The sequence below is a fragment of the Dromiciops gliroides genome, chromosome 4, assembly GCF_019393635.1.
Source record: "Dromiciops gliroides isolate mDroGli1 chromosome 4, mDroGli1.pri, whole genome shotgun sequence".
Classification (NCBI taxonomy): domain Eukaryota; kingdom Metazoa; phylum Chordata; class Mammalia; order Microbiotheria; family Microbiotheriidae; genus Dromiciops; species Dromiciops gliroides.
In genome coordinates, this window is record NC_057864.1 from 185043746 (window position 1) to 185067350 (window position 23605).

The window sequence follows — 23605 nt, forward strand, 5'->3', positions numbered from 1 at the left end:
AGCAGATAAAGCAACAGAGGCAAAAAAACAGAGAATCAGTCTAACACCTATAGACACGATCTTATCTATTTATCTAAAAGTATCCAGATGCAGACATACACATTTCTTACTTTAAGGGCTCACACGCAAACACACTGCTGGGCACATTTCCACACTTTCACACCCAGTCATTCCTAGGGACATATATTTACACGAAACACACACCCAGAGATCCACATTCACACAGTGCAACACCCCCCCCCCCTTCCCCTCAGCGCTGTGAGGTTTCCACGTGTGTGTGGGTCTATCTGTGAAATGGGGAAGGGGTGGGTGGTGAAAGGGGCGGGGGTAGAGGGACTGAGCTGACGTCACGCCTCCAGACCACCCAATCAGCTCCCGGCTCGGAGCCCCAGCTCTGGTATTGGGGGAGCCAGGGGGCAGTTCTCTATAACGCGGTCCTCGGGAGCTGGCCGGGAAGAAAGGATCCCAGCAGAAGGTGCCGCCACCGGGAACCGAGGACTGGGGGTGTGGGGGAGCCTGGGAACTTCCCCGCCTTCCTCTCCAGCCGCTTTGTTTCCCCAGCCTCTGCGCTCCTGGCTTCTCTAGGGGGGCTCCAGCCCGGGCTGGGGTGAAGGCGGCTAGAGGAAGGTTTCCTTCTTCCCCCTTCCGGGGCGTTGCATCATGCCCCACTCCCCTGACCGGGTGGCTGTCTACACCAGGACTCGCGGAGGACCCAGGAGTCCGGTGGCGGAGCTGAACGCGTGAGCAGACGAAAGAAAGGGCAAGAAGACGAGACTTCGAGATCGCTGGGGAACCGGCGGGGGACGCCCCGAAGAAGAAACCTCCCGTCGAGGGAGGGGCAATGTTCTCCTTTTCTGCGGGGCCTTTGGGAAACGTGGGTACCAGACCGGTGGGAAGAGGACCCTCCCTGTGGGTGACCCTCCAGGCTTCCCCATGGAGACCTTACGTCCCGCATCCCGGCCAGCCGTCCAGGCCGCTCCCCGGGCATCTCCATGCTCCCCTACACCCCGGAAACCACGCCGGGGCCCGCAAGAGTTCTCTCCTCTTTGCCTGCGCGCCCTTGCCTTTTGCGCCCTCGCCAAGCTGCGGGCCCCCCAACTGGGCCTCGTCCACGGGCTGGAGGGAGTGGCCGGGGACAGTTGTTTGGGGGAGCTGGGGCCGCGGGCGTCAGTTCTCGTGGGCCCTCTTTGCGGGGGCAGCCGAGCCCGGGAAAGCCTGAAGTGGGGGCCGGCTAAGCCCGGCACGTCGGCAGGTTATTCTAGCGATTCGGATTCTACCAGAGCCGGTGACTTTTCAGACGGCGAGGACTTGGGCGTCCGGGTGCCGAGTTGCAGTAGCGAGGAGGAGGAAGATCGTGGACAGCCGAGTATTTGCTTTCGTAGGGCCGCGCTAGCCTGCCCTCCAGCTCTTCCCCCACTTCTGGATTCCCCGTCTTCTCCTGCCCGATCCATCCCCAGCCTGGTCCCGCAGCTCAATAATTCGTCCGTCTCCACCGCCATTCTGCCCCAGGCGTCCAGTCCCCAGTTGCTGCCTTCGGACCCCGAGATTGGCCAGCCGGAGCTGGGAGCTCCGAGAGTGGAGTCCCAGCAGTTGCCTCTCAGCGAGAGGGACGAGGTCAAAGCTGCCTCCCCTGAGGGCATGTCACCCACTGTGCCCTCTGAGACCTCAGACCCTAGCCCCCAGACTGCTGCGGCCGGTGGCACTCCGGCCCCCTTGGGCGATCCCCGGAGGGAACATTTCGATCGCTTGATTCGCCAGTCGAAACTCTGGTGTTACGCGAAAGGCTTCGTGCTGGACGGGCCGAGCTTGCGAAGAGTGTCTGACCGTCCGGCCTCGTCCCCAACGAAAGCCCAGGCTGGGGGACCGGTAAAAAAACGCCGGCGGCCCGTAGCTCCCCCGCGCAGCGCCCAGGTTCGCCGTCCCCCGGCGTCGCTCCCGACCAAAAGCTCCTTCAGTCTCCTGGCCAACTTCCCTTGTCCTCCAGCCCTGGTGGTGGGGGAAGACGGGGATCTGAGGCCCGCATCCTCGCTAAGGCTTTGTGGCTCCTCGCGACCGCCCCCAGCCCACCCTCTGTGGAGATGGCAGCTAGGAGGACCCGCCATCCCCGAACCTCCCGGCCTCAAATTCTGGGGGCGCACACTGGAGAGGCTCTGAATGGGGAGGGGGTTCCTCATATTCTCTCCTTAAAGCGGGGAAGTTGCAGGGGTCTGCCCATCTGGAGAGGGTGGGCAGAGAGCCCTACATAACATGCTTCTCCAAACTCCTGCTCTTCGCTGGGCATCTCCAAGTGTGGCAGGGAGCCTGATGGAGTCAAGGTGAAGTACCCAGCTATCTCTCCTCTCCCACTCCAGCGGCACCTCATCCTCGGAGGAGAGGCATGGAGAGCCTAGCTCCGGCTCTGGCTTCTTTCTGGCTTGTAAGGGGGTGGAGTGCGGGGAACGCCTCGGGAAACCTGCTCCGAGTTATTTAAAGGAAAGACCCCGGGGATAGAGAAAAAAAACAAAACACTTCTGTTCCAGCGAGAGAACGGAATGGAATGGGGGGTGGGGGGTGGAGAAGCAATCTGCAGCTAGAGGGGACGGAAGGGGGGATCGATCCCCTCACTACCCGCCTCCAATTCGGGGACTCCTGGCACTTTAACTGCCCGCATCCATTCCCCTCCCTCTCCTTCCCAGGTTTTTTTTCTCTTCCTCCAAGCCCCATTGGACAAAAGTAGCAAAACTCTGTAATAGCGAGTTGGGGGAATTGGGAGGCCTACCCCTCTTCATCCCCAACCCTAACCCTCAGTTCAGTAATACTGGTGACCCCAACCAGAGAGACCCCCTTTCTTTCCAGCAACCACTCCCTGCCTCCTTGGACATCTGTTTTTTGTTTTTCCCCATCATCACTGTTTTCCTCTTCCTTTGAGGGATTTCTCAAAGTAGGGGGGGGGAGTTGCTTGAGAACCTAGGTCTCCCTCTCCCTTTCCCCTCACCCCACCCCCCCCAGTCCTGAAGTGTATGTAGGGAGTGGGGAAGTTAAAGGGAATTGGAAAGGATTGGAAAGACAAACCGGGCGGGGCGAGGATCTGCTTCTGAAGGGGAGGGGGAGCCCCCTCCCTTCCCAATCTGCAGACTTTGAGGAGGGGGTGAGGCTTCTCAGGGAAAGCAATGGATGGATGAAGAAATCAATAAAATCTAGACCAAACGAGTTGACTTTCGAGCTTCCTATGCACAGGTTTCTCTACTTGGAGCTGGGTGGGAGGTGGGGAGTTCAGATATAAAAGCTGTTCTGGGACTTTTGGAAGTGATGGAGATCCTTTCGGGTGGGTCAGGTTTAGCCTGGAGTTGGGAGTGGTGGTGGGGAATACAGAACCAAGAAGCTCTTGAGGGAGAAAATGGGAGAAACCTTTGCTGGGCAAATTGGGAATAAGTGGTTGATTGTTTCCAAATGCTTGGAATAGTGAAGGTTGGAGGGTGAAGGGAGATCTCATTAAAGCAAACAGAAAAGACCCCTCTGCCTGCTCCCTCAGCCTGAGTAGCCAGGGAATGGCACTTGGGGGTATTTAGCTGGTTGTCAGAGATCTCTTGATGGATCAGAAGAGGGAGGAGCCCAGGGATTAGATTTGGGGTCAGAGGCTTTATTTACACAGAAAAGGGAAAGTGGAGAGATAAGCCAGACCTGTTCTGTCACACACCCCCACCCACCCACATGGGGGCCACTCATCCTCCAGAATTCTACCAGTTAGGGGATGGAGAGAAGAAAATAAAGTCCTAGAGGCAAAGAAGAACCTACTAAATCAGTGAAAGGGAATTGCTTCAACCTTGGCTCAGGTTGGGATTTTAATGGCAGAGGGTAGTCTACTCTAGAGTTCCAAAATTCTGGGTCCCCAGTCTTGGACTGAGTTCACTGATTCACCTTGCTCCAAAGAACAAATTAGGGGCATCAATCTCCCCCACCTTTTGTGTGTGTGTGTGTGTGTGTGTGTGTGGCAATTGGGGTTAAGTGACTTGCCCAGGGTCACACAGCTAGTAAGTGTCAAGTGTTGAACTCAGGTCCTCTTGAATCCAGGGCCAGTGCTCTATCCACTGCACCACCTAGCTGCCCCATCCCCCACCTTTTTTTAAAAGAAGAAATTGCAAGCTGGGTTCTTTGGTGGGGGAGGCAGGGAGTTTGAAGTGCTTTCATCCATTTTTCTAGTAGAGGAAACTTGGGGAAAGCTCCCCCTTTCCACTTACTTATGGGTGGGGCAGAGGAAGGATTTTTGGAAAACTACCTTGAGCCACAAAGAGTTTTTTGTTTTTAAAAAATCTGTAGCTCTCTTTTCCTCCATTTTTTTTTTGTTGTTGGGGGTGGGCAATGGCTAGGCATAGTTCTCCCTTCAACATCTGGCCCTATGAACCCTAGTGACCTCCTCCTAACTTCTGTGTTTTGGGGGAGGAGAGATATGGGGTGGGGGAGAAAGAGAAATTAGCCAACTGCTGATTTTCTTTTGGAATGGCCACCTATGGTGGGGGGGGGGGGCTGGTGACAAAGAGGGAAGAGGAATGAGGGAGAAATGGGAAAAGAAATGATTGAAGAGAATGGGAGTAGAGGAGAAAAAGAGATAAGCTGGGAGAGACAAAAGCAGGGGGAATTGGGAGCTAAAGGTGAAGGAATGTTGTTAAGAAAAGGGGAGAAGGAGAAAGGTGAAGAGGGGTGGGTGGTAGAGGGGGATGGGGGGGGCAACTTTCTTTCACTTGGTAATGTGGCCTGTGTCACAAAGCTCTCGGCCCACCAGAAGTAACTGGAGATGGGGGATGGGGGTGGGGGAAGGGTGGATTAAGGAAAGAAATAATCATTTCAAACCCTCTTTCCTCAGAGGAGCTGGGAGTCAGTCCCATTAATTGGGCTCCTAGGCTCCCTGGAGGAAAAGGGTGGGCGAAGTAAAAGAGATAATGGCAGGGAGGAGAGAGAACTCTATGTGAGTTTAAATACAGCACCACAAATACCTTTCAGTCTGCTTGGGGAGAATCACTGAATGCATTATGGGGCTTGGGGAAAGCAGGAAAAATGTGTGTGTATGGATGTTTTGGGGAGGGATGTTGGGGGAAGATGGAATTTCAAATACCTGGAGCCACCAATCGGCTTGAATTCTAACAGCCAAGTGATGGAATGGAGAAAATCAGATGTTTTCCTGTTAGGACAGAGGCTTAAGGCCTTGAATGAGACCAATCCTTTTTTTCCCTAAAAGTTGAGCTCCAACTTGTAGGGTCCACCCCAAATACTCACAAACATAATAGCCAAGGAAGTAAAGACTCATAACTATGTGAAACGATCCCACACCACAGGAGGTACCCAGAGCTGCCTGGCAAGTTCTTCATGTGTGTCTATCTGGGTCTTAATGTCACAGTATTTCTGTTTGCCTGTGTAACAAATGAGGCAGTGCTACCACAAATGTATCCTTAGGTCTACCTTTGGGTTTCAGTTTAATTCTGTCTTTCTTCATCTCTCTGTCTCTTGGTTTCTGTGTATTATTAGTTAGTACATTGTGACTCTCCATGTCTTTTTCTATGTCAGGAAGCTAAGTGGTGACGTGTCTAGAGTGCTGGGCCTGCACTCAGGAAGACCTGAGTTCAAATTTTATTAGCTGTGTGACAAGTTATGTAACCTCAATTTCTTCATCTGTGAAATGGGGATAATAACACCTACCTCCCAGGGTTGTTATGAAGATCACATGAGATAATATCTATAAAGTGGCTGGCACAAAATAAGTGTCACACAAATATTAATTATCAACAGTAAGAGTTCAAATGTGACCTCAGGTCTTTACTAGCTTTGTGACCTTGGACAAGTCAACTTAATCTCTTTTTTTCTCTCAGTTTCCTCAACTATAAAATGAGGATCATGACAGCATCTGCCTTCCAGGGTTCTTGTGAGGATCAAATGAGATAAGATTTGGAAGGTGCTCAGCAGAGTCTGGTCCATAATAGGCACTTAATAAATGCACATTCCCTTCTCTGTCTCCCTGTTTCTTGATTTCTGTGCCCGATATAGAAAATGATTATTAAATGCTTTCTTGGGGCATTTCTTTCTCTGTCTCTTTCTTCTCTCTTTCACCTTGGCATTGATTTGGACATGTAGCTTTCTGTGGTTCTTCTTGGGTTATATCACTTATTCAACAAACATTTATTTCTTCATGTTTTCTTTTGTACTCCAGGGCTTTCCCACAGTGGGAAAGGGACTACTTTATTGGTCCAGGTCTCCTGCTGCTCCTTAGGGGGTGATGAACTGTTCTTTTTCTCCTTCATTGTTGAGGGGGAAAAAAAGACTCACGTGTCCCTCCCTGCTTTTCTCCTCTCTCATCCCCACCCCGACGTCCCCTGCTAAATATCCAGAGATCTCTCCAGTCAGAGTTGGTCCAACACCTGGCTTCTCTTCTCTTCCCCCTCCTCCTGTTCCCTCTTTTTCCCTAATCCCCCATCCCCTGGGACCTCTCCCTCTGTCTCCTTCCCCCACCTCAGTGCCTTGGTCTTCCTTGTCTCTTTTTACTTATTTCACAATTAAACCTCGGACCAGAGCTCTGGCAGAAATGTACAAAGCCTTATTATCATGATGGATAACATTGGATTGTGCCTTATCTTTATTTAAAACACAATGCGCAATTAGTTTGCTATGAGACTGAGAATTCGGCTTATAGCTCTGGTGTAGTCCTAGTGCTGTCCACTAGATGGAGATTTTCGCCAGAGCCAGATTGCTTGAGAGATGCTTCTGGCTTGGACAACGTTAATCAACCAATATTTACAATACCGAATGTTCACTATTCACAAGGCAACTTGCTCCTCACCTTCTAGGAGCTTACAGTCTAATTGAGGAGCCAAGACATACAGTATGTACTTCCAAGTCTTACCTCCTTCATTCACATGTCAATTCACTACTCTCTATGGAAGTTAGCATTCCCATTTATAAAAGGGGCATGGGGGCAGCTAGGTGTCGAAGGGCACTCAGGAGGACCTGAGTTCAAATTCGGCCTCAGACACTTGACACTTACTAGCTGTGTGACCTTGGGCAGGTCACTTAATCCTCATTGCCCTGGGGAAAAAAAAATAAAAATAAAAGGCGCATGGATGAATACAGTGGTTGTCAACGGATCCCCCTCACATCCCCCTCCATCCTCACTCCAGACTGCATGTTTGAGACACACACTAATTTGCCACATAAAGACATCATCAGTTTAAAGTGGTAGACATTTGTGAGTGGGCACATTACTAGAAATAGGACAAGGTTTGCCAAGGCTGTGGCCAATCTAGGTTGAATGTGATAACTTCTTGAAGTTCCTTCTACCCATCAGGTTGATCTTTGTAGTTAGGATCCAAATGAATGAATCATTAGATCCGGTGTGTTTGGTCAGAGCCCAAAGTAGAAATCATCTGCTCAGGAGCGTATGATTGGCACACATGCTTCTCAGCTTTCCCTGCTCTCCTTTTGTTTGTTTGTTTGTTTTTTGCAGGGTAATGAGAGTTAAGTGACTTGCCCAGGATCACACAGCTAGTTAAGTGTCAAGTGTCTGAGGCTGGATTTGAACTCAGATCCTCCTGAATCCAAGGCCAGTGCTTTATCCACTGTGCCACCTAGCTGCCCCCTTTCCCTGCTCTCCTAATCTGTCCCTCATACTCCCTCATCTTCCTGCTCCTTCTCTTGTTTATCTTTCTTCCCTCTTTCTGTAAGACAATCTCCCCTTCCTTCTGTCCCTCATTTTCTTCTCTCTGGCCCCTAGTTTCTCTCCTCTTGGTTCCAATCTCTTTCCTCTGTCTATTTCAGTCTCCCTTTTATCTATTCCTCAGTTTTCCCACTCAACCCCTTTTTCCTCTTGTCTCTCAATTTTTCTGTCACTGCCTCTCTCCTTTTCCCCCACAGTTTCTTCTTTCTTTGTCCCATTTTGTCCCATCTCTCTTTCACCTTCTTTCTTCTCTCTATCCTAGTCTTCTCTCTTTCCATCAGTTACCTCTGTATCTGACCTTAATCTTCCTTCTTCCTGGCCCCCAATCTCCTTTCCCCTTTGTTCTTTTTGTTCTCCTCCTTTCTTTTCTCCCTCATTCTCCCCTCTTTCTAACACAATTTTCTCTTCTCTCTACCTCTTGTTCTTCTCTCTGGCCCTCAGTCTCTCATCTCTGTCTAGTTCGGTCTCTTTCCTTCCTCTCTCACTCAGTCTCTCTTTGTATTTGTCCCTTAGGATTCCCTCTTTTTGGCCCCTAATCTTTTCCCTCTGTCCTTTATTCCACTTTCTCTCTCTGTTCCACTCCTTTCTCTGTCCTTCAGCCTTTCCTCTTTCTATCATACAATTTCCCTTCTCCTCTGTTTCTTACTCTCCTCTTCTCTCTGGCTCTTCATTTCTCCCCTCTCTGTTCTAGACTCTTCCCTCAGTCTCCCCTTTTATCTGTTCTTCAGTCTCCTTTCTCAATCTCCCTTTTCTTCTGTCTTTCAGCTTCCCTCGCTCTTTCTGTCCTGGTCTTTTTTCCTTTCCCCTTGTCCTCAATCCTTCTCTTCTCTCTAAACCATTTCTTCCCTTTTCCCCCTTTTCCTTCTTTGTCTCTCCATTTTGGTCTCTCAGTATCTCCTTTACACCTCAATTGCTCTTTTCTTCTGTCCCTCAGTTTCCTTTTCCTTCTCTGTTCCAGACTCTCTCCTCTCGTATTCTCAACCCCAATCCTCTCTCTGGCATTTAGTCTTTACCCCTTTTTTTGTCAACACAATTTATCTTTTATTTGGTCTCTCATTCTCTTCCTCTCTCTGGACTATAATCTCCTGCCTTTCCTTCTGGCCCTCAGTTTTTTTCTATCTCTCTGTCTCATGCTCTATCCTTTCTCTGTCCCAGTCTCTTCTTTCTCTCTTTCTCAGTTCCCCTTTTTATCTGTCCCTTAATCTCCCCTCTCTCCCTCATGTTCTTTTTCCCTCTATCATTTGCCTCTGCCCACCTCTAAGTCTATCTCCTTTATCTCATCTCTTCGTCTTTCTATTATTTCCTATTCTCTCTATCCCTTAATTCTCAATCTCCTAGTTTATTTCTTGTCTCTGTCCTAAATGCTTTTCTCTGAATCTCCTCCTTCCTTCTCTCCCTCATTCTCACCTTCTCTGTTTCCCCCTCTCCCTCAGTCTTGTTCTCTCCCTGCCTTCTTATACACAGTTCTCTTTGCCTTTTTTCCTCTTAGTCTGTGTCTTAATTTCTTTCCCTGTGTTAAAATGCTTCCCGAGGGTAGAGATGAGATGGGATACTGGAATAGGGATGGATGGTTTGCAGTGGGAGGAGCTCAGAGGCTTGGTGTGTTTCTCCCCTCTTGTCACTAGTCAGCAACAGGCATAATAAAGCACCACCGAAATGAGTTGTCATGGAAACAGGAGGGAAACCCTCCCTCTTCCCCCCAGTCTCCCACTCTGTGAAATACAGTGGAAGTCTTTGGGGAGAGAGCCCCCTTGTAATTCCAGAAGGGGGTATATAGAGTAGGAAGGAGGATGGGACTCTGAGATTGCACTGGGATTTGGGAATATTCCTTGTGTTTCCCATTATCCAGGGCTCTGCATCCTCAGAGGCCTGAGAAGTGCTGGGCCCCAGCCTTGAGGGATAATGACAGGCATTTTCTGATGTTCAAATGTGTTTTGATGTTTTTGGGAATAGGGAGGAGGAGGGCCTATAGAGAGGCTCAAGAGAATGAGATGGCTCTAGAGAGAGATTGTGTGTCTGTGCATGTCTCAGTTGTGTAAGCTGGTGTGTGTGTGTGTATACCTACATCCGTATGTATCTATGTGTGTGTATTTGCAGATGGAGGTGTTCTGGGGGAGCATCTGAGTGGGTAGGTGTGTCCATTCATGTGCGTGTTTGCATGTGTCCCTTTTGCATTAAGGTGGAATCTAGGTCAGTACCCGGAGAGGTCTGGGGGAGTTAGGTATCCCACCAATTCTTTGGCACTGGCAGGGAAGGGAGAGATTTGAAGAAGAGCACCTGACCTCTTCCAGAAGCCTGTGCTGCTGGCTGGCATGCCTGGTGGGTTCTTCCAAGAATCAGGGAAGAGATCAGGAAGGGAAAGGAACTCAATGAAAGGATCAGTTAAGCTACAGAGGAGGGAAAGCAGAACTGGAGCATCAGGCAGCAGAAGGAGTGCTCCTCCCACCCCCACTAGAGGGCAGCCAGTTGCAAGGGACATCTCCATCCCCATGCCTGGAGAAAGGCATCTGCTATACACAGGGCTCACTTGCTGTGGCCAACTCAGAATCAGACAGAGCCTAATGCCCACCTCCCAGCTTCCATTGGCCTTCTGGTCCAGGTGGTAGCTAGGTGGCATAATGAATAAATTGCTGACTTGGAGAACAGAGTAACTCTGGCTTCAGACCTTACTTCTGTGACTCCGAGCAATCATGCAATGTCTTTTAGCCCCTGTGGCCTCATCAGTAAAATGGGGGTAATAATAGCACCTACCTCACAGGGTTGTGAGACTCAAATGAGATAATTTATGCAAAGTACTTTGCCAATCTTAAAGCGCTATATATCTTTTTTTAATGAGGCATTTGGGGTTAAGTGACTTGCCCAAGGTCACACGGTTAGTTAAGTGTCAAGTGTCAGGCTGGATTTGAACTCAGGTCCTCCTGAATCCAGAGCCAGTGCTTTATCCACTGCGCCACCTAGCTGCCCCTTAAAGTGCCATATATCAGCAATAATAATAGCTAGCATCTATATGGCACTTTGAGGTATCTCATCGGATCTTTGTGACAACCTTGGGGAAGTAATTGCTATTGTTATCCCTCCTTTACAGATGAAGAAACTGAGGCAAACAGGGTTAAGTGACTTGTCCAGGGTCGCACAGCTAATAAATGTCCAAGGGACTTGAACTTGTATCTTTCTGAATTCAATGGATAGCTGCTGTGGTGGTGGTGGTGGAGGAATAATAATAATAATAACAGTAAGAAGGAGAAGGGGAAAGGGAAGGGGAAGGAGGAGGAGGAGGAGGAGGAGAAGAAGAAGAAGAAGAAGAAGAAGAAGAAGAAGAAGAAGAAGAAGAAGAAGAAGAAGCAGAAGAAGAGGAGGAGGAGGAGGAGGAAGAGGAGGAGGAAGGGGGAGGGAAAGGGGAAGGGGAATGCCCGTTCATTCCTCTTCCAGGCACCAGGAAATGGCAGTGGAAGCGGGGGCAGGAGAAGGCAAACTCCTTTTCCATCCAGCTGAGCCCAGCTGGAGGGTGGGTGAGCAATATTTGGGGAGGACCACTTCTCTAAAGCTGGAAGGGGTGTGAGTGTGTGTGTGTGTGGGGGGGCATGTGTGCTGCTCAGGCGGCACAGAGAAGACCTTCTCCTAGCTCCTGTTGTTTCAGCAGGATTCTATAGTGTCCCATCTCCTTTTCCTCCTTTGCTTGCGTCTTGGGGTTCAGGAAGGCGTGATGTGACAGGCTCTCAGATTCCCTTTGCTTAGGTAGGAAGATGGCCCATTCCCCACTAGGATGGGGAGGGTGTTGGTATGATCTCTTTCTTGTCTCCATTCCTGTTGGGTATGATAAGCAATTTGGGAGCAAGTTACATAGCTGAGACCTTCTCAGAGGCCAGTGGGGCCTGTCCCTGGGGAACCTTTCTGTCTGCTTTTCCTTATCCTAGCCACAGCCCAAGGATATTTTGATATCACATGGAGTGTGTATATGGGAGGTGGGTGGGGAGGGAGGAAGAGTGGGAGGGGCTGCAGTACTAAGGCAGGGTTAGGAAGGGCATCCCATTCCCAGGAGAGAGAAAGCTTTATTCCTTTCGGAATCTAGCTCTCAGTGCCCCCCCCCCCTTTTATGGTCAGGGAGAGGTTGACTCATTCATCTGCCATATCTGATCTCTGGATCTTTGGTCTTAATTAGGGATGGGGATTGGGGAGGGGCCGTCTGGGATACTACAGACCTGGCTTGGAAGGATAGGATGAAGGGGTGTATGGGGGCTTGAGAACAGCAAATTCTGTTAAAGTTGGATGCCAGCCCCCAATCCCCTACCAGGCAGGAATGGTTTTCTTGCTTGTACCCGGGCCCTGTGCCCACTCTGCCTTCCGCTTCCCACCTCCTCCCTCTCATCAGCTGCAGAAGCAGCACCTTTTCTGGGAGCCAACCTTAGGCCTAGCCAAGTTCTACTCAGCCTACGGCTATCATGCTCACAGCAGCCCCAGAATGGGCAACCTTCCCTCCTCCTAGCTCCCATGAACCCCTGCCCACTGTCCTCATTCCAGAACCTGTTCTTTCTCCTTTCTGACTTCTATAGTCCATCAGCTTCTCTGGGAGTCTGTTTGATTCGGGGGGTGGGGCGGTACTGCTACCACGGCATGAGGAACGAATGTATACTTCTATCTTACCAATGGGGAAACTGAGGTAGAAGGGTCAGTCTGGAACCCATTTGTGTGTTCCTTCTGGGTCCACACCTCCACTGAGGAGTCTCTCTGGGTCCTGAGCCTTATCTTATTGAGTATCTCTGTGCAAGGCTTCACTTGGGATGGGAAGAGGGATTTGATTTGTCTCTGCCAACTCTATACAGTCTATCTCTGGGCCCACACTGAGTTCAGGGGTCCCACTCCGAATGCTCCTTACCTCTCACCTCCATTTCCCACATTTTCTTATGTTTCCACTGGCCTCAGAATCTCTTCTAGTTTTGTCCTCCTCTGTGTCTTCCCGATCTCCAATCCCCCATATCCCCATAGACTGCCCCCTCTTCCCAACTTAAAATAGATCTCCCCCTTTCTCTGGCAGGATCCCCACAGAGTTCTATCCCAAGGTAAAGACTCCTTTCACTCTTCCAACCACCTGATAGGAACTGGGCTTGGCTAAAGCTCATTCCAGCCCAGCTTCCTCCTGGAGGCTATAGCTTTTCTCCTTCCGGGTCCCATCTTCCTATTCCTTTGCTGTCCCAGTCTGTTTCTTTGTTTTGTTTTGTTTGGTGGGGCAATGACGGTGCCCAGGGTCACACAGCTAGTAAGTGTCAAGTGTCTGAGGCTGGATTTGAGCTCAGGTCCTCCTGAATCCCGGGCTGGTGCTTTATCCACTGCACCACCTAGCTGCCCCCTTGTTTGTTTGTTTTTTTGTTTTCCCCCCAGTCTGTTTCTGTTTCTTTTTTTTGTGGGGCAATGAGGGTTAAGTGACTTGCCCAGGGTCACAGAACTAGTGAGTGTCAAGTGTCTGAGGCCAGATTTGAGCTCAGGTCCTCCTGAATCCCGGGCTGGTGCTCTATCCACTTCGCCACCTCGCTGCCCCCCAGTCTGTTTCTTTTTAAAAATTCAGTTTATTTTATTTTCAGGTCTGAATTATCTCCCTCCCCCTTCTCTTTCCCTTCCCCTGACCCATTGAGAAAGCAAGAAAACCGGTCAGTTTTAATTTCCTGCTATTCCTTTTTTTATGCCATACAGACACAACACACACATACATAATGACTTTCCTGGATATTAATGTATGTCTGTATAGATATATATGTATGTATATACACACGAACACACACACATACAATGACTCTCCTGTATATTAATGTATGTCTATGTCTGTATAGATATAAATATATGTACACACACACACACACACACACACACACACATATATATATATCTCACCATCCCCTTCATCATCGTGCTTCACGTTTTTTAGGGTCTGATCACACAGTCTGTCGCTTCTTGAGTCAATGTCTCGATTTGCATGTTTAATATTTCATCTAAAAGTAGGCTCCTGATCTCTTAGTAGTATTAGGAAAGAGGATATCCATTCCCCTTAGCAGTTTGCCTGACTAGTGGGCAGGCAGGTAGAAGAGGTGAGGATAGGGTCACCTTATTGTCTTGGGTCTGACCTCAGAGCTTTTTCTTGGCCTCTGGGAGAGGTCTAACAGCACGGGAAATTATTTATGGTTTCTGCATCCCTCCCTTCTCCCCCACTTCCCAGGAAGTAGATAGAGCACTATGTTTGGATCAGGAAGACCTGAGTTCAAATCTGCCTCAGACCCTTACTAATTGAATAATCCTGGGCAAGTCATTTAACCTCTGTTTGCCTCAGTTTCCTCAACTGTGATGTGAGGATAATAATGCTTACCTCATGGGGTTGATGTAAGGATCAAATGAGATGATATTTGTAAAAAGCACATAGTCTAGCCTAGCCCACAGTAAACACTATAGAAATGTTGATTCTCTCTTCCCTTCCCCTCCCCCCTCTTACTAAAACACAGAAATGGTGAACCACTTCCTCAGAGTCACACAGGAAATGGAGGAGAGAGCTAGGATTCAGACTTGCCATTTTTGGTTTATCTACTTGGTAGGCTTCTCCTCCCTTTTGCTCCTCAAACCCCTCCACCTAACCCTGAGGAGTTGGGATTTTCCATCAGTTAGGGCCGGGGAAACCCCTTGTCTCCTAGGCTTCAGGAATTTTCTGGATGACTCATCACATTATCCTCTTCATCCTCAGCCTCCCAATAGACTTGTGGAACAGGACAGGCAGGGACCACAGAGGGTAGGGAGTAACAGAGTAACAGAGAGTCCTCTGACTAGGGAAATAGTATGCTTTCTAGTTCAAGCCTTTGCATTCCCCTAACCAACTGTGTCCTGAATAATCTTGGAAGAGGCACTTTTGTGCCTCAGTTTTCCCATCAGTATAAGTGGGGAATGGTCAGTCCTTCATCTCCTTTCCACAGTGGGGAGTGATAAGAGAGCATACTTAGGGGAAAAAGCTTTTCGGGTATCTCCTCTGTTAAAGCCTGCATCTTTAAAGCAGAATTTCTCATCCCCATTCAAGTGCCAAACTTCTAGGAAGAACAGTCAACATTAACCCCTTCTCCAACCTCCTGCAGTGCAATTTGGCTTCAGTCTCCAATTCTCTACAAGCAAACTCTGAAGTCAAGAATGACTTTTAAAAATTATATTCATATGTTTTATTTTCATATCACCTAAATTTCTCCTAGTATTTCTCCCCTTCCTCCATCCCAGAGAACCATCCTATAAAACAGAATATTTTTTTAGAAAAAGAAAAAGACGAAGAAGAGAAAAAATTCAGCAAAACCGATCAATATATCAAAAAGTCTTAAAATATATGTAATGTTCCCCCTCCCCCACTCCCACAGACCTCCCATCTCTGCAAAGGAATTGGCGGTGGCATCTTCTCATATTTCTTCTTTGGGGATCATGCTTGTTCTTTGTAATTTTGTAGCCAAAAGTGACCTCCTTTGTCAATAAATCCGATGGTAGTTTTTATTTCCTGTTCTCAGCTTCCTTGATCACTCTACATCATCTGAAATGTTTGGTTACTTCCATGCCTGGATTTTGGTACTTCAACCCCTACATCTTTGACCATTTGTTCTTTGTCTCCTTTGTTGAGTCTTTTTCATCCTCCCCTCACCCCTTAAATGTAGGTGTTCTCCAAATTTTCATCCTTGGCCCTATTTTGTCCCCCTTGATGCTCTTCTCTGTCCTGGCTTCATTCCTCACCTATATGTGCCTGGTATGTAGCAGTCACTGAATAAACACTTACTGATTAATTGAGTTCCAAATCCAAGTGGAATACTTTCATATTCAACTCCTCTCAGTTCATCTTTTTTTTTTTTTTTTTAGTGAGGCAATAGGGGTTAAGTGACTTGCCCAGGGTCACACAGCTAGTAAGTGTTAAGTGTCTGAGGCTGGATTTGAATTCAGGTTCTCCTGACTCCAGGGCCGGTGCTCTATCCACTGCGCCACCTAGCGGCCCCCTCAGTTCATCTTTTATTTCCAATTGCCTTCTCTATATCTTGCCCTATAAGTCCCACTAAACATCTTGAGTCAGCCTGTCCAAAATAGGAGTTATCATCTTCTAAAATCTGGCTCCCAGCCCTACGATCTTTATTTCTATTTATTTATTTCTATCTTTCTAGGAGAGCTACAGTGACCTGATAAAAAACCAGTTTTGGAGGGAAGGGTCAACAATGGACATTCTTTCTAGGGGTGTAGTCATGGCCACAGAGGGGGCAGCCCATCCCCTAGTGTCCTAGGGGGAAGAAGTTGGCATTGGAGAGGAAAGCACTGTTTACCTTTGTTAGCTACTGTTCTTCCTCCTAGTCACAGGGTCATAGATTTGGACTTGTATGGCATATTGCACAGCCTTTAGCATGGATGGAGAGTTGGGCCTGGAGTGAGGAAGTCCTGAGTTCAAATTTGACCTTGCACATTTATTAGCAGTGTGATCCTGGGCAAGTCACTTAACTTCAGTTTCTTCAACTATAAAATGGTATCATAATAGCACCTATCTTGCAGGGTTGTTGTAATGATGCACACAGTATCTGCTTAATAAATGCTATTTCCCTTCCTCTGGTCTAAATCCTCCTCCCCAATTTTACAAATGAGGAAACTGAGGCCCAGTTTTACAGATGAAAAAACTGAGGCCCAGGGAGATTAAGGAGCAAGGTCTCTTTACCCTCTTGAGTCCTTGGATACATCTCTGACCTTTCTCCTCTCTTTCACAACCTAGCCCAGTCATTTGCCATGTCCTGTTGACACTACCTATTATCCTCTCCTTTTCCCTCTCACTTTAGCTAACCTTGGTATAGGCCTTCATCCTTTCTTGCCTGCACTGCTTATAAGGGCCCCAGAAAAATCTTCTTGCTTCAGTTTTTTTTCTCTCCCTGCTTCAGACTGCATCCCAAGTAATCATCCTAATACACCACCCTTATCAATCACTTCTTTTATTAAAAACCTGTAGTGGTGGGGCAGCTGGGTGGCACAGTAGATAGAGTACTGGCCCTGGAGTCAGGAGTACCTGAGTTCAAATCCAGCCTCAGACACTTAACACTTACTAGCTGTGTGACCCTGGGCAAGTCACTTAACCCCAATTGCCTCACTAAAAAAAACCAACCCAAAAACAAAAGACAAAACCTATAGTGGCCCCTCAATACTTAAAAAGAAAGGGCTAAACTGATCCTATCATCCAAGGCTCTCTGTGTGGCTTCAGATTATCTTTCTGGTCATATCTTATTCGATTCCCTTTCACATACTTTCCCCTTCTAGTAAAAATGGCCTCATTTCTGCCCCTACTCCCACCCCCAATCATGCTCATTCTGTCTTTTTCACTTTTTCCATCCTGCAACCCATATGTGGCTTGTTGTCTACCCACTCCACACTTCCAAATCCTCACCTTCCTTCAAGGTCCAACTCAGGTGTTACCTCTTCCATCTGGTCCCCCACCCCAGCTAAAAGTGATAGAGCATAGCTGTGTGACCCTGGGCAAGTCACTTAACCCCCATTGCCCCGCAAAAAAAAAAAAAAAGAAAAGAAAGTGATAGAGCACAGGACCTGGAATCAAGAAGCCCTGATTTCAAATCCTGCTTCAGACACTTACTAGTTGTGTGATCCTGGGACAAGCCATTTAACCTCTGTAGGCCTTGATTTCCTTCAACTTTAAAATAGGGATTATAATAGCACCTACTTCAAGGGTTGTTGTGAGGATCAAGTGAGATAATATCTGTGAAGTGCTCAGCACACAGTAGGTGTTTAAAAATGCTTCTTCCTTATGGTTCTGTTTTTTTTTTTTTTGAGAGGGGCAATGAGGGTTAAGTGACTTGCTCAGGGTCACACAGCTAGTGAGTGTCAAGTGTCTGAGGCTGGATTTGAACTCAGGTCCTCCTGAATCCAGGGCAGGTGCTTTATCCACTGTGCCACCTAGCTGCTGCCAGGTTCCGTTTTTAATAGCACTTTGTTGGACCTCGGGATTTAGTACAACACAGGGACCACTGGATTTGGAGTCAGAAGACATGGGTTCAAATTCCAATTCTTTCACTTCTAGTGTAACCATAGCTGGATACATAAAGCACTTATTAAGCACTGACTGTATGTCAGACACTGTGCTAAGCACTGGGGATACCATTACAAGCAAACAAGACAGTCCTTACTCTTGAGGAACTTTCCTTCTAATGGAGGAAGACAAAATTATAAAGGTAGGGATGTGTGTGAGCTGGGGAGAGTTTAGGAAGTGAATTGAGCTGGGCGTGAAGACCTCAGGCAAGTTAGCTTATCAGTCTGGGCTGCAGCTTCTCTTCTGTTAATTATGTCAATTATGCCATACACTTTCCTACTACAGCCTAACCTTCCTTTTTTTTTGATCAAGGCAATGAGGGTTAAGTGACTTGCCCAGGGTCACACAGCTAGTAAGTGTCAAGTGTCCGAGCTTGGATTTGAACTCAGGTCCTCCTGACTCCAGGGCTGATGCTTTAGCCATTTTGCCACCTCGCTGCCCCCTGCAGCTTCTCTTCTGTAAGAAGACAAAGGGTTAGACCAGATTACCTCTAAGGTGTCTAAGATCCTTTCCAGTTTGAAATCTATGACTCCTTTTCACAAGCCCCAATGTGTCATGGTTATCTATCCATGTCTGTGCCTTTGCTTCCTACAACCAATAGAATATCTATTTCCTGAGGGCAGATATTATGTCATTTTTCATCTGTGCATCTCCCAGTGGTTTGCCCATAGTAGGTATTTAATAAATATTTATTACATTGAATAGTAAATAAAGAAATGACAGAAATGAGCAGGCCTGTTCTTCAGTGGCTGGGGAAGGGGGAGACGGCAGAAGAATGAGGATCACACAGCTAGTAAGTGTCTGAAGCAGGATTTGGAATCAGGGCTTCTTGATTCCAGATCCTGTGCTCTATCACTTTCTTTTTTTGCGGGGCAATGGGGGTTAAGTGACTTGCCCTCTGTCCTGTCCCTGGATTTCTGAATGATCTTGTCGCTGGGTGGTGGTAGTGGTGGTGGCAGGGAGTAGGCAGGGTCTCTGCCCTAGTAGTGGATGGAAAAAAATACGTGATAGAAAGGGGTGGGGAAAGGGGAGGGAGGTAAGAGACACAAGGGTGGGGGAAGTCTGTGCCTGGGAGACAGACACAGCTCTTTCATTGCAGCTCCTGGAGGGGATGAAATGCCTGATTGTGAGTAGGTCTGAGGGGCCTGGAGGTCAAAGGGAGATGGGACAGACCAATCTACTCCCCCTTAATTCCCCCAAGAGAACAAGATCCCCACACATCTCTCTGGTGACTGGAGGGAGGCCAGGACAGAGAGGGTTTCTCTAAGGGAGTCAGGACTTGGGAGTTTTCCCCTGGGATCCCTCCCATCCCGAGGGCCATCCTGTGCTATTTGGGGTTGTGGGTTTTGTTTGTTTTTCCAGGGCTGGAATTCAAAGGTCAACTTTTGGGTGGGAGGGATTTTGAAGTCATCTGATTGTACTTTAATGGCTGCCTTTATAGCAGGATGGAAGTCTTTTGGTCTATCCTTCAGCCTCCAGGTAGCATAGCCTCCTATCTCAGCTTAAATCAATTGAAGTGATCTCGGTTTTCTCATAACACTTTTGTATTAAACTCACCTTGTGGCAACTAGGTGGTGCAGTGGATAGAGGTGCCAGTTCAAATTTGGCCTCACACACTTACAGGCTGTGTAACTCTAGGAAAGTCATTTAACCATGTTTGCCTCTGTTTCCCCATCTGTAAAATTAGCTGGAGGAGGAAATGGCAAACCACTCCAGTATCTTTGCCAAGAAAACCCTAAATGGGATCACAAAGAATTGGACATGACTGAACAATAAATAGTATTTATGTTCAATTTTTATTTGAGACATCTGTGGAAAAAACATTTTGTGTGTATATCATGTGACACTCAGTTCACTCTGTGTGGACTCTGCAGTGTAAAAGTAGCCCACGTCGGTTCAGAGATGTCTTTCCTTAACCTTGTAGAAAGGCAAGGTGTCAGCAAATGTAGTATCCATGATGTCCACAAGGTGGCACACTATTTGAGACATTAACAAAGTGGTTTCCCCAGAGCATCTCCCCTCTGCAGTGTCCTGGTCATCCTTGAGTAACTGAGCTCCTTAGAACTTATACCATCTGTGTTCTAAATTTAAAGTAGGAGGTTTTATTGGATATTGCTCAAAAATACGTTAAAAACAGGAAATCTATGGTTCTCTTCTCAATCAACAATCCCCACATCCACAAGACACAGGCATTCAACATAGTGTAGTCATATAGTTTATTAGACATTGCAAAAATGGAAGAGGGAATATTAGCAGTTTGTAGTTAAGCACATGGAGTCCTCTGCTCTAACCATCTCCCCAAAGTCCTCCTAATTACCCTTTCCGTTTTTTCAGGTGTTCCTTGGGGATTTCTGAACTATACTTGCTTATAGATAGTGGAGAGGGAATAAGGAGGAAAGAATGTGTTTCTAGAAAACCTTTTCTGGGTCAAAGAATACAAAAAAGGGAGGTGGGGAAAGTATGGAGATGGCAATAGGTGCCCTTCAACTATTTACTTTGTCCTCACTAATTCACTGGGATTCACCCTAGCGATCAGGCTTCAGCAATCAAAACATCTTCTTGACCCAGTTTCTGCTTCTGCTCCTGGGCTTGGATATTCTCTCTATCATTGCTCTCAGCAGTGGTCTTGGTTCTTCCACCCCAGGTGCCAGTTACCACAGAAGGAAGCCATGGAAACACATACTGCCCATGCTATGGGCAGCTTCTGGTAGTTGTCCTAACTTCAGGTAAGAAGATGGCATCAATGACCAGACACAATCAAGAGGTTACCCAAGAAAAGGTTTATTTAGTTTGTAGAAATATACTTGTCAAATGCAGGGGAAGGATAATTATCCAGTCTTCCTCATGGTTGCCCTTGTGCCTTCAAGTAAAAGAGCAGTGACAGATGGTATGCAACTTGTGCAAAGTGAAAGATCCATACTTTACTTAAAAATACATTTTATTGATGTCTTTTGCCTTTACATTACAGTCATTTCTTTAAAAAACAACAACCTCATTACATCCATATTGATTCGTCCCTTGTGCAAAAGAAAAATAATTAAACAAAAAAGTCAGATATCATGAAAGCATTTCACCATGAGAATAACACTGCTCTAAAAGTCTCTTCCCTCTCAATGACTTTGGGTTTTTGGGATTTTTTTTGCAGGGCAATGAGGGTTAAGTGACTTGCCCAGGGTCACACAGCTAGAAAGTGTCAAGTGTCTGAGGCTGGATTTGAACTCAGGTCCTCCTGAATCCAGGGCCAGTACTTTATCCACTGTGCCACCTAGCTGCCCCTGTCCCCATCAACTTTAACATTTTTTTATTTTTATTTTTAATTTGTCTCAATTACATGGAAAGATATTTTTTGAGTTCCAAATTTTTCTTCTACTTTCCTTTCCCTCCCCCCTCCCTCCCTAAGACAGCAAACAATTTGATATAGGTTATACATTATAATCATGTTAAACATATTTCCACATTAATCAGAACAAAAGGGGGAAAAGCAAGAAAGAATAAACAATAACAATAAAAAAGCAACAACAAAAGTGAAAATAGTATACTTCAATCTGCATTCAGACTCCATAGTTCTTTTTTTTTTTTTTTTTTTTTTTTGGTGAGGCAATTGGGGTTAAGTGACTTGTCCAGGGTCACACAGCTAGTAAGTGTCAATCATCTGAGGCCAGATTTGAACTCAGGTACTCCTGACTCCAGGGCCGGTGCTCTATCCACTGTACCACCTAGCTGCCCCTTCCATAGTTCTTTTTCTGAATGTGGACAGCATTTTCCATTTTAAGTCTTTTGGCATTAACTTGGATCATTGTATTGCTAAGAAGAGTTAAGCGTATCACAATTGATCATCACAAAATGTTGTTGATACTGTATACAATGTTCTCTTGGTTCTTGGCTCATTTTCACTCAGCATCAATTAATGTTAAGTCTTTCCAGTTTTTTCTGAAATCCGCCTGCTTATCATTTCTTACAGCACAATAGTATTTTAATACATTCATATACCAAACTTGTTTAGCCATTCCCCCATTGATGGGGGTCCATTCAATTTCCAATTCTTTGCTACAGCTAAAAAATCAACTCTAAATATTTTTGTATATGTGGGTCCTTTTCCCTTTTTTTATGATCTTTTTGGGATGTAGACTTAGTAATGGTATTACTGGGTCAAAGGGTATGCACAGTTTTATAGCCTTTTGGGAATGGTTCCAAATTGCTCTCCAGAATGGTTGGATCAGTTCACAGCTCCACCATCAGTGCATTAGTGTTCCAATTTTCCCACATCTTTTCCAACATTTGTCATTTTCTTTTTTTGTCATATTAGCCAACTGGATAAGTGTGAGGTGATACCTCAGAATAGTTTTAATTTGCATTTCTCTAATCAGTAGTGATTGGCCAACCATTCTGAAGAGCAATTTGGAACTATGTCCAAAGGGCTTAGAACTGTGCATACACTTTGATCCAGCAATGCCACTGCTAGGTTTATATCCCAAAGACATCACCCAAAAGAGAAAAAGACATATTTGTACAAAAATATTTATAGCATCTCTTTTTCTGGTGGCTAAGAATTGGAAATCAAAGCAATGCTCATCAATTTGGGAATGGCTAAACAAGCTGCGGTATATGATGGTGATGGAATATTATTGTGCTATAAGAAATGACAAGCAGGATGACTTCAGAAAGGCCTGGAAAGACATGTATGAAATGATGTATAGTGAAGTGAGCAGAACCAAGAGAACATTGTACACAGAGACAGCAATATTGTTTGATGAAGAACTGTAAATGACTATTCACAACAATACAAGATAATCCCAAAGGACTATTGATGAAACATACTATCTACCTCCAAAGAAAGCACTGATAATGATGGAACAGACTAAAGCATGGTATTTTTCACTTTCTTTCATTTTTTTCCTTTTAATCAAGTTTTCTTGTACAAAATGATAAATATGGTAATGTTTTACATAACCATACATGTATAACCCATATCTTATTGTTTGCCACCTCAGGGAAGGGGGAGGGAAGGGAGGGAAGGAGGGATAAAAGTTGGAACCCCAAACTATAAATAAAAATGTTATTAAAATAAATCAGTAGTGATTAAGAATATTTTTTCATATGGTTGTTCAACTTACTTTTTATTTACATCATTATAGTCATAACTTATATTGTTTTATGGTCATTCTTTTTTTCCCTATTTCCAAATTACATGTAAAAACAAATTTTGACATCAATTTTTTTGGAGGGGAAATGAGGGTTAAGTGACTTGCCCAGGGCCACACAGCTAGTAATTGACATCAGTTTTTTAAAACTTTGTGTTCCAACTCCTCTTCCTTCCTCCCTTCCCACCCCCTACTGACAAGAACTCAAGCAACTCAATATAAGTTATACATGAGTAGTCATGGAAAACATCTCCACATTATCTAGGCTATGAGAGAAAACAGACAAAAACAAAACTTCAGATTATGGAACTATTAAAAAAATCATGCTTCAATCTGTTTTCAGATACCATCAGTTCTTTCTCTGTAGATGGATTGCAATTTTCATAAGTCTTTCAAGGTTGTTTTTTTTTTTTGCGAGGCAATTGGGGTTAAGTGACTTGCCCAGGGTCACACAGCTAGTAAGTGTTAAGTGTCTGAGGCCACATTTGAACTCAGGTCCTCCTGAATCCAGTGCTGGTGCTCTATCCACTGCGCCACCTAGCTGCCCCTTTCAGGGTTGTTTTATGGTCATTCTTTTTTTTTTTTTAATTTTTTTTTGGTGGGGCAATGAAGGTTAAGTGACTTGCCCAAGGTCACACAGCTAGTAAGTGTCAAGTGTCTGAGGCTGGATTTGAACTCAGGTCCTCCTGAATCCAAGGCCAGTGCTTTATCCATTGC

The 23605-nt window shown here is 46.3% G+C and overlaps 1 protein-coding gene across 1 annotated transcript; it reads left to right on the forward strand.

Moving 5' to 3' along the window:
* Window positions 1-417: 417 nt before the first annotated feature.
* Window positions 418-2521, forward strand: LOC122756235 (elongin BC and polycomb repressive complex 2 associated protein). Its single transcript, XM_044005418.1, has one exon. It carries the CDS (start codon window positions 934-936, stop codon window positions 2152-2154), a length of 1221 nt encoding a protein of 406 aa, XP_043861353.1. The 5' UTR covers window positions 418-933; the 3' UTR covers window positions 2155-2521.
* The last annotated feature ends 21084 nt before the right edge of the window (window positions 2522-23605 follow it).